The sequence below is a fragment of the Mesitornis unicolor genome, unplaced genomic scaffold, assembly GCF_000695765.1.
Source record: "Mesitornis unicolor isolate BGI_N332 unplaced genomic scaffold, ASM69576v1 scaffold11452, whole genome shotgun sequence".
Lineage (NCBI taxonomy): Eukaryota > Metazoa > Chordata > Aves > Mesitornithiformes > Mesitornithidae > Mesitornis > Mesitornis unicolor.
In genome coordinates, this window is record NW_010171378.1 from 9,182 (window position 1) to 20,150 (window position 10,969).

At 53.7% G+C, this 10,969-nt stretch overlaps 1 protein-coding gene across 1 annotated transcript in view; it reads left to right on the top strand.

Annotated features, from left to right (window-relative positions):
- Positions 1-10,969, top strand: part of LOC104537202 (sodium/calcium exchanger 3-like) — a gene marked incomplete at its 5' end in the record, with an annotated part of 20,176 nt that overhangs the window by 9,122 nt on the left and 85 nt on the right. Inside the window, 5 exon segments of the mRNA XM_010180015.1 lie at positions 7,489-7,613; positions 8,081-8,180; positions 9,686-9,961; positions 10,683-10,962; positions 10,964-10,969. The exon segment at positions 10,964-10,969 is cut by the window's right edge and continues 85 nt beyond it. Coding sequence (XP_010178317.1) covers positions 7,489-7,613; positions 8,081-8,180; positions 9,686-9,961; positions 10,683-10,962; positions 10,964-10,969 — 787 coding nt within the window.

The window sequence follows — 10,969 nt, forward strand, 5'->3', positions numbered from 1 at the left end:
GTGCATTAAGAACATGACAGTGACTGGTTGACATCTAAGAGCCTTCCCCATATTCCAGATTTTTCCCCCAGGCTTTTGGGACATGACCCAGCCAGCACTGCAAAGAACATGCAGCCATGACCTGGCCCTCTCCTCAGGCAGCTCTGGAGCTTGGGTTGTGCTGATGCACCGGGGAGCATGGGGCTTTTCTGCATGGAGAGGGCACTCCTGGGGTGTGAGGCCGTGGTGTCTGGGGTGGGCGAGGGGGCAGGGCTGTGCGGGTGTCCCCTTCCCATGCAGTATTAGGCCACACATCACCCCTCAGTGCATGCACGTGGATGCTCTGCACCTCCCATGGTGGAGGGTCCCAGGAGGTGCCCGGCAGCAGGGCAGCACTACCAGGGCACGACAAGCACCAGCACCTTTCCCTCCCACCCTCAGCTCTGCGCTCTTCATCTCCTCTCCCCGTGGCAGGATTTTACGTGTATTAATACTGAGCCCCCCCCTTCCTTGCACAAAATCCCCATTACGCTGTTCTCTCTTGATCCCGCTGCGGTGCGATGTACGCCTTCTGTATTTCTCTTATTCCTTCAATTCTAGATATGATTACAGTTGAATTTGCACTAAAGAAACATTTGTCAAAAGATAAGGGCAGGCACACGGGGTGCAGAGAGGAGCTCGAGTCTGACAAGTTTGCAAGCAGAGCTGAAAACCAAAGCGTTCGTTCATCACTCCCGAGCTGTGCTGCAAATCAAAGGAGCAGCATCTGCTGTGCAAGCTTCAGTTGCTGCTGTTTTTTGGAGGATGCCAAATCTGCTGCGCAGGGGATGGCCTTAGCCCATCGGATACCAGGCTAATTAGGAAATTGCTAGTGGCAGGCAGAAGTCCCCAGCTCCCCAAATACCAGTTTAGGGTGTTTACGGAGAACTCCTCGGAGCAGTTTGGATGTTTTCCTTTGTTACTTCTTCAGGTCCGGGAGGACTGGAAATAAGTTGAGCACTGCCTCCTTCCCAGTAATTTCATTGCTTTAGTTCAGTAGCTGCCTAATTTGATCAGAACCCCAGGAAGCAAATAATTTCTATTAAAACAACATAACTTTTCCCTCTCTGTTGTGATCCAGCCTTGATTGCTCTTGGCAGCCGTTATTGAACTTGGTCACCAGCTACGGAAAGTTGCTTTCCAGTTAATAAAGAAAAACCTCCTCTCTGTCTGGAAGGGGCATCCCTCAGGTACCCCGGGGTTCCCTCCCTGTGTACAGAGCACGCTTGGCCCACGGTTTGAGCTCGTGTCGCTCGGCCCCTACACGTGCTTCAAGCTGGCGGCCGGAGAGCAGAACCCCTCTTGCCGCAGAGGCACGTGCTGGAGCGTCACTCGGTGGCCATCACGGCTAATCAGTGGGGAGAGGAGTGACGTCCTCGTTTAGTCCCTGTCATGTTAGGTTTGGATTACACGGACGCGTGGGAGTCTTTGTAAGAAGACTGCATTACCACACGTTTCAGTGGAATCTGTCGGTCCTGCTCCTCATCCCCTCCCTTCTGCTGCTTTTCCCAGGCAGCGCCCACTTCCCTGCATCTGCCTCCCTGGGACCCCAGGAGCCCTGGTTCTCCTCTGCAACCCTGAGGCATTTGCCCTCCCTCATCTTTGGTGGCCCCAGCAGCGCAGGGCCCTCATCCACCATCTGGCTCCGTCTCTTTGCAGAAGCCCTGGGGTGCCCCGATGGATGAGCCCAAGTGAAAACGCCTCTCTTGTCCCACAGCCCTTACCTGGGGTGAACAGGAGATCCTGGCTCTGCACCCTTCGCCTTGCAGAGCCCTCCCTGGGAAAACAGGGCTGTGTGTTTTACACAAGGCAAAGTGGCTGTGCAGGGGAGAGCCTTTGGCATGGGTTCAGCTCAGCGTTTGGTTCCTCCAAAGGGGCTCCACAAGCCAGGCCTGCGAGGATGTGCAAAGCTTTTGGAAGCCTTGCTTGGCCAAGTGGCCAGTGCCAGGAGGACCAGGAGTATGGGGTGGCTGTGGAGTGACTTGAGAATCAAACCTAGGGGTTTTTTTAATTATTTGATGCATAACCTTTTGTCCTGGCACTGGCAAAGATCTCTCTGTATACTCTTTATACAGGGAAATATTTGATACCAGAGTGCATAGGTACTCCAGTTGTCCCCACCATTGTCAGCGGTGGACAAGCTGCCCTGATGGTCTTCGCAGCATTTGCAAAAGTCACTGAAAGCCTGAGCAGAGCCTTGGCTTGCACATTTTTGGGTTGGGAGGTTCAACTCTTTAAAGAGGTGATGAGGAATTATCTAAGTGGTAGTAGTTAGGTAATTCTCTACCCTCATTTCCACATACCCAGACCAAAGGACATCTTTCGAGCTATGTTTCTTTCTTCATGCGTTAGAACTCACGGGTCCACTTCGCAGTAGGACAGGCTGGGGAGCAGAGCCGCCAGCTGACCGGCCTGTGGGGACAGTTGTGTCAACAGCATCCTCAAGGCAGAGCCAGCAGTGCAATAATGCGCAGTTCCCAGCCCTGTGCCTTAGCCTCCCTCTCATGAATGTGCAGCACTTCCCAGCCAGCGTTAAGGACGCTGGGGCATGAATATAGGATGTATCACGCCTCAGAAATAGCTTTCAGGGCTAAGTAAGCAGATTCTTCCCTTTTTAGAAAGCAGCCCAGGCTGCCGGTGCTTGTGCGTGTTTGAGTAAAGGGCACATCCATATGCTAACCTCAAAAGCCAGAGCGTCTTTTAGCCAGCAGTCTTTCCCAGTTGTGACTGACGGCTTGACAGCCCTCTGCAGAGGGGAACTCATTCATGCTCACTGTTTACTTTGTTCGTCAGGATTATATTTTATTGAGGTGCAACAAAGAAAAAAAAAATCCTATTTTAATTGTCGTTTTAATTTCTTCCTGGCAGCGCGGTCCCCAGAAGGGGTGACCTTCATGCTGCTGCGTGCCTGCTCTAGAAATGGATGGAGACGAGGTAGCTCGAGGGGTGTGAAATGGCCCTCGCAGCAATCTTTCGTGAATACGTTTCTGGTTTTAATCCAATTTATTCAGCTAGTGACTGGGAATACAAACCGGCCTGGGGCAGTTCGGTAGTCCTGCAGCATTGCCTAGGTGATGGGAAGCTACCTCTCTAATGGTGTTACAGGCCCTTCCCATTGCCCGGTTCAGCTCAGAAGTTGTAGTGGCCAGATTACACCATGGAAACAGCCTTTGATTTATGAAGTGTCCAGAGGACCACAAGCAATGTGCTGTTCCCATTTGGTCCCCCTCATCTGAAGGAGGCAGAGCTAGCAAGCACTGATGGAGTACCTGCCTTCCAGGAGCACTGCATGATGTGGGAACACCGCTCGGAGCTCCCCTTTCCCCTGGAGAAAACAGGAGGAGGAGAGGATCTGCTTATGGTATTTTGAGCCCAAGAAACTGCCTATCGTGTGTAGGTCAGAAAGTGCTTTGCAAATAGCTGCAGATCCAGAAGTCATTCTGGTGCCAGCGAGATCGCTGAGCCAGTGTGGCAGGGACGGGCCCAGCAGGGCTGCAGAGCAGGACCAGAACTAGGAGCTGCTCGCCTCCTCCATCTGTCCTACCTTTAAGTGTCTGAACTGACCCCGAATGAGGCAGAATAAGTGAGAGCATGGAGTGGTTTAACAAACAAAAACAGCCACCTCTTCTTGCTTCCTGCATCTCCTCTCTAACCCGTGGGGTCCCTGGCACAAGGAGCAGAGTACTTTGGTGCAGCCCCTGGTGCAGCAGTCCCAGCTTGCAAAGCCTTAGCTCCTATAGCCCAGATGGGCTGGCAGCACTGGATGGCAGCACACATCCGTGTGCCAGACCAGACAGGGTTTAGGGGACCCCTCTTTCCCCACCTTCCCTTTCCCAGGGAAGAGGTAGAGGCAGCCCAGGAGGTCCTGGCAAGCTCCTGTTCTTGCTCACCATAGCCAGACCTTATCAGGCTTAATTGGGGTTGACAGCAGGGAGTCTAGGGTGCAATCCACGTTGAAAAGTAGGTACAGATGCTGATACAAACAGAAATCAGGCTAGTTAATAATTAAGCTGCAGCTTGGCAGCACTCACCTTGACAAACCTGACCTTCCAAATTAGAAGTCTGTCTCTCCACCCCCCAGCCCTTGTGTTTTATTTATCACAGCCCTTGGTAGTCGTCTTTGCAGGCTGCTGCACCGGGGTGATCTGTGATGCACCTCACCAATGCCCTGTGCCTGCTTCCTGGAGGAGCCCTCCCAGACCCCAGCCCTACACCTCAGGTGGTGGGGGTCTGTGGCTAACATAGCTTGCGTGGCCTCCTGCAGCTCCAAAGGCAGGCTGGTGTACCACGCTGCTGCCTGAAGGGCTTCCCTGAAAGGCAGGAGCATCAAGAGCGTGCTCTGCCACTGGGATATTGCAAGAATTCACTCCCTCTCAGCTGTTACTTCTGTACACATGGGGCTCAGCTCAGTCCATAGCATCCCGTTGGAACAGATAGACCCAGCAGGCCTGGGGCTGGTTCAGGTTGGGGTCTGGTGTTTTGCAGAGAGAGGTTGGCACTGATTCCTGCTATGAGGTGCTCAGGTGTCCTAAATGGTAGGTGAGAAGTCGTGGATCCATGTAGGTGCTTTGTATTGCTCTTTGGAGTTGCTTAGCTCGCTCCCTTAACTGTATGGTGAGCGTAGGCTGGGGCAAGAGACGAACCAACTGGGCTCCTAAGCTTGTCCTTCCTGCCACAAATGGCACTGCCTTAACTTCAGAGGACAGTGAGCAGCCTGGTATTTGGCACCTATAGGTCACCTGGACAAGTGCATTGAGCAAGGTCCAGCACAATATTGACGTGTGGCTCAATCTGTGTTTGTCTTCTATGTTAGAATAGAGGCTCAGTGAAAATACAATGGCAGGTTCAACGTTTTCAGATGCACCTTTGAAGCTTGTTAGGTTTCTGTGCTTTGCCTTCCTGTTGCTTATTCACAAATGTTACTGCTTCCTAGTGAGGCATGAAGGAATTCCCTCCTTCTTTCCTCATTTGCAAGGGCCTCTATTAACACTTCTGCAAGGTACCCATTTGGACACGCTGCCCATGCCTGTTCTCCTGTGGTTTGCATGCAGCTGACATTGAAAGACTTAGTCTGGCAGTGGTATTCAATCAGCTGCCCCCACAGGACATCCTTGACGTGCCTTCTTGGGCGACTGTGTCTCTCTCTCTGCGCCCCAGTTCACTGTATTCACTGCAGAGGAGCTGCGTGGTGACAGCAGGGCCTCCATTATTCATGTCTCGGTGGACGTGCTGTCAGCAGGCTGCAGGTCTCCATCGCTGGTCAGCTTGTCCCTTCACAAATGGCTTACCTAGGGCTTGAAGGTGCCTCTGGTGGCACTTCTTCCACTGACAAGGTGCCCTCTGAAATAGCACGAGCCCCACAGCCCTTCAGTGCTGTGGTAAGCACCAGCGCCTTCGCTTTGGTGGAGTGCCTGGTCCCACGCTCACGTTGCATCCAGCCCCCAGGCTGCCAGAGCAGTGTGCCCACTCTCAGACATGGCCGTGTCACTCAATTTATTCTAAGAGCTATCTGGCAAACGATTGCCATGCTTAACAAATCAGCAGGTGATCCACAAGAGACAACAAAGCCACCTGCTAGCAGCTAAAGGTCCTGCCTCTGGACAGGACCACAGACACAGGTATTTCCATGCAGCCCACCCAACAGCCTTGGAACTGGCGCACAGTCATAAGAAGTGCAGGAGATCTTCCTCCTCAGAGGAGGGTTTCAGGTCTTGCACTCTCCTGGCTGGCATAGGTGCACAACCCAGCATGAGCAAGACGCCAGGTTCAGGGATAAAGTCATGTTGGATACTGCTGCTAACAGGAGGAGAAGGCGTTCTGCAGTGCGGGTGCTTACGGAGCTGCCTGCAGCTCAGCCTTGCCTGGGTAGCTGATATCTGCATGAGGCTCCGTGTTGTCTCGCTGTGCCAAAGGCTTTTGTCAGATCAGTTATAAGGTCGAGGCTGAGGCTACGTTGCATCGTTTCTCCTGCAGTTGTTAAGCCAAGGTAATTCTGTCTGATATTCCCCCCTTTCGGGGCAGCTCCTCTGATTCCAGACATTTGCTTTCTGTGTTGTGCAAGTGCAGCCAGTGGGCAAAAGCCCCAGAGACCCTGCTGTCAGCTGCAACCATGGCTTTTCCGACGTAGTCACTTCCCAGCAGAGGTTGTAGTGAGCCAGACTGTCGCCGACCCTGGGCTCGCAACCCTGCCTGGGTGGCTGCTGTGCTTTTGCTCGCTCGGTGCTGTCAGCACACATCTGCACGCACTGGGCTCATCTGCCACGCCGAGCCTTGCAGAGCTGAGGGTGCCCCCTCCCCTGAGCTTCAGGTTGTGGTTGAGCTCAGGCAGGAGAGAGCTACGTGCGTGTTTCAGCAGCTGATGTGTAAGCATCTGCATTTTCAACGAGGGATACAACTTGTCATCCTCATACATCTCCAAGTAGAGGCAGAGATTGGACTTTCTTGACCTCTGACTTGGAATAGCAGGTGTAGATTCCATCCAACTCCCTGCTCAAGTGAATATGAGTCACTTGAATCTTGTTCTCAATGATCATCTGTTCACCTCTCCAAGTGCAGCATTAAGGCAGAACATTTTGGCCAGGTTCATCCCTTGCTTGGTGTTTGCCTGCAGTTGCTTCCTTACCTCTCTGGCATCCTTCATTGCCTGGCTGCATTGCCCGGCTTCTCAGGTGCTGTGCTCCCCGTCTCAGTATTTGTAAACCGTTGGCAGTTCCCAAATGCAGAGTCTTTGAGCTAGGCGGTGATGGTTTTGATGTATGTCATTGATTTCAAATGATGGATGTAGTTATTTCTGCTTCCGTGATGGGTTATAATAATGTCACCTGCCACAGGAGTTATTATATATTTTATAAACTCTGCAGGTCTTGCAGGGCTTGCAGTCTTTGCAATCAATCTAGCTGGGTTGATGAAGAGAAGCCAGGCTGCATAAGTAGACTTCATGGGGAGTTTATAATTTCTGTGTGATTTTTTGGTGCAAAGTGTGAGACCTGGAGCCCACATGGGAATTACATCTGAGGCATCACCTGGGGTGTTTGTAAATGCTGCAGGAAACCTTGGGTAACTTCTGACACACTGCTCAGCCAGAACAAGACGCTCTTATGTTTGTGATGCAGCCTGCCCCCAGGTTCTGCAGAGCTGCTCCCAGGCTCAGCCACTTGGCTCCTGATTTATTTCTTCCTGTTCATTTTCCAAACGCTGTGCATGTGTGGTTGTAGAAGAAACAATTTGGGTCTTTGTTTTAATAAATTAAAACTATGTTTTATATATTCTTGGTGAGTGATACTCAGAAATCTTGGCCTCTTGTTTCTGTGGTCCAACACCCCACCACTGACCCCCAGATCGCTGTGTGATCTTAGCAAGCTGTGAAGGGGCTGCAGAAGCCTGTGCTCAGGCCCTGCAGACAAGGCCCCGTGGTGGCCCTGGTGCTCCTGGGCCGCTGTCTACAGCTTGGTCTTGACCTTGCTTCCACAGAGGTGACCGAGAGGAAGTTGACGGTTGAAGAGGAGGAAGCCAAAAGGATTGCAGAGATGGGCAAACCAATACTCGGCGAGCATCCCAAACTAGAAGTCATCATTGAGGAGTCCTATGAATTCAAGGTCAGTAGTTGTCCCAGCAGTCCCAGTACCACAGAGCAGGCATGGAGAGCAGGACTGAGGAGGCAGGGGGTGGCTGCATGTGCAGGAAAAGGGCTGCTGGAAGAGAAAAAGGAGTGTGCAATGCAATGAAGTGTGGGGGGGAAGCCTACAAGGAATGCCAGAGGACATAGCTGATGGTAGGCAGAGGTGGGGGTGGAAGCAGATGAAGCCAGTGTGCAGGAGAGGGCAGGAGCAAAGCTGTCTGTGGTGAAGCAGGGAAGAAGGAGGCTCCTCTGGAGTAAGTAGTGGCAGACAAGCAGGCTCTGGTGAGGTTTGAGCATGTCCAGGGAGAGGGTAGGCCCAACTCCAGTTATGGCCTCATCTGGCTGGTAGGAAAGAGGTTGTTTCACCTCCACAGTTTGGGAAGAGTGTGTGAGACCACAGTGCACTGCCGATTTGATTGCTCTGTGTCTTTACTCCCACAACAGAGCACTGTGGACAAGCTGATCAAGAAGACAAATCTGGCTTTGGTTGTGGGGACGCATTCCTGGAGGGACCAGTTCATGGAGGCCATAACCGTCAGCGCAGGTGAGGAGGGCATCAGAAAACCCACAGCAGCATCCTCAGGGCTCGTGCAGCCTGGGATCAGATCTCTCTGGGCTCAGGAAACAGCATCTTCCTGGTCAGTGGTGCTCAGCTGTTGCATGCGTGGTGGCCTCCAGCAAAGCCAATCCAAATCTGCTGCAAATATGCTGGGCATTTGCAGATGCGTTAGCCAGGAGCCCAGGAGATTCATCTTTGGGTGCAGAGCCACGCAGGAGGCCAGTTTTCAAAGCCTTTATGTCCGGTGGCGGTGCTTTTCCTGCTTCAGTGCTCTGATGAGCAGCATGCAGGCAGCAGAGCCCCATCCTGGCCAGGCTGCTGGCTCCTGGTGTGCCCAGCGCTGTCCTGTTCCAGTAGCTCCTGCTGCTGGAAGATGTCCTGTCCACTGCAGCCAGTGCAGTCTCTGGGAGTGGAGAAGGTTATCGCATGAGGATAGGAGATGTTGCCTCACCATGGCCCAGAGACTTGCCAGTTGTAGCTGGGGGAGCCCGAGTGAGCTCAGCTCAGCCAGGCAGCTGTGAAGCACACATTTTAGGCATGTCCATGCCATTAAGGACACTGGGACACCTTTCTGAACCTTTCCTTGATGGATTGGCATCTTTCCCACCCAGCTGTAGCACGGGCAGGCAGCTGAGCACAAGCTGTCACCAGTGGCCGCAAGGGCTTCTTCTGATATGAAAGAACAGATCTAGGGTATTCAGTTTTTTTCATTCTAGCAAGTAAGGTAAACTGCTGCTGTGGAAACAGTACTTCCATCCTTGGGGCAAGTAGGCCTGCTTCTCTCTTCCTCCATCTCTCTCCTCTCCTTGCCATCTTTTCTGTGCTCCCTACCTGCTTTCTCTTCCTCCCATTTATCTCTATCATCCTTTATATGCACAAAGACCAGCAGTGCTTCCAGCCTTGGGGCTGACCTGGCCCACCAGGCTAAGGAGAGAACCCCTCCAAGGGGCTGCAGCCGTTCTGCTGATACCCTCACACAGATGAGAAATTTCTTGCTGGGGTGCTGCTGGTGACCAGCCCGTGCTCTGCTGCAGGAGGACCAAGAGGTCACTCCAGTTTCCCAATTCTATCACTTTCTGCTATTTTAACTCCCGAAAACATGTCTTGCCTGTGTGATTTTATGGTGCCCCCCAAATGTTCGAGGTGCCTCAACAGTCACCTCCAAGGGCGGACTAGACACTATGGATGGGAACAGGGACAAGGATGGGGCTGCCCCTCTGTGGGTACAACACCCTGCTCTGCCACTGCCCAGCCCTGCAGGCTCTGGGGTGTCCTGGGAGGTGCCCCTCTTGCCAAGCCTCCTGCATCACTCAGAGACCCCGATATGCCCTGAGCCCACTGTCCCAGCCGGCACCACCACACCTTCTCCCAGGAGAGCATCATCCCCGGAGCCCTGCAGAGGTGGGGCCAAGCATGGGCTGCAGCTTCCCCCTGTAGTCTTGCCCTGCTCCATCATGAGCACTGGACCTCTCCTTCCACGTTGTTTGCAGCAGGTGATGAGGACGAGGACGAGTCTGGTGAGGAGCGTCTGCCGTCCTGCTTCGACTACGTGATGCACTTCCTGACCGTCTTCTGGAAGGTGCTGTTTGCCTGCGTGCCTCCCACCGAGTACTGCAACGGCTGGGCCTGCTTCGTCGTCTCCATCCTCATCATCGGCATGCTCACGGCTGTCATTGGTGACCTCGCCTCCCACTTCGGCTGCACCATCGGCCTCAAGGACTCGGTGACCGCCGTCGTCTTTGTCGCCTTCGGCACTTCCGTACCAGGTGGGGTGGCTGTGAGGAGGGGACGAGGTGGGAGGAAAGTCCTGCGGCGGTCTCGTACCCCCCAGGGGAGTGGAGCATCTCCCTTATGAGGAGTGGCTGAGGGAGCTGGGGCTCTTTAGTTTGCAGAAGAGGAGACTGAGGGGGGACCCCCTTCCTGTTTATAAATATGTAAAGGGTGAGTGTCACGAGGATGGAGCCAGGCTCTTCTCGGTGACAAACAATGATAGGACAAGGGGTAACGGACACAAACTGGAACACAGGAGGTTCCACTTCAATTGGAGAAGAAACTTCTTCTCAGTGAGGGTGACAGAGCACTGGAACAGGCTGCCCAGAGAGGTTGTGGAGTCTCCTTCTCTGCAGACATTCAAAACCCGCCTGGACGCCTTCCTGTGTAACCTCATCTGGGTGTTCCTGCTCCGGCAGGGGGATTGGACTGGATGAGCTTTTGAGGTCCCTTCCAATCCCTGACGGTCTGGGATTCTGTGACTCTGTGATCTTCATCATGAGGATGGGGTTCAGGTTGGGAAGGGGCTCCACAGCACCCTCTCCCTAGGCAAGGTCTGCACCCCACTCGGTTGGGGCGGCTGAGCACCAGGAAAGGTCATGTCCCAACCTGGCCAGTGCCACATCTGAGCCTTCCTTGTGCCCCAGATATGAAGGGTTGCCCATTTCTGCTGTTGGACCCCCAGTGATTTCTCCTTCTCTCCTCCCCCAACCGCAGACACGTTCGCCAGCAAAGCGGCGGCTATCCAGGACGTGTACGCCGATGCCTCCATCAGCAACGTCACGGGCAGCAACGCCGTCAACGTCTTTCTAGGCATCGGGCTGGCGTGGTCGGTAGCAGCGATCTACTGGGCATCACAGGGGCAGGAGTTCCAGGTGTCGGCGGGCACCTTGGCCTTCTCCGTCACCCTCTTCACCATCTTCGCCTTCATCTGCATCAGCGTCCTCCTCTACCGCCGGCGGCCCCACCTGGGGGGGGAGCTGGGCGGCCCCCCGGGGGGGCAC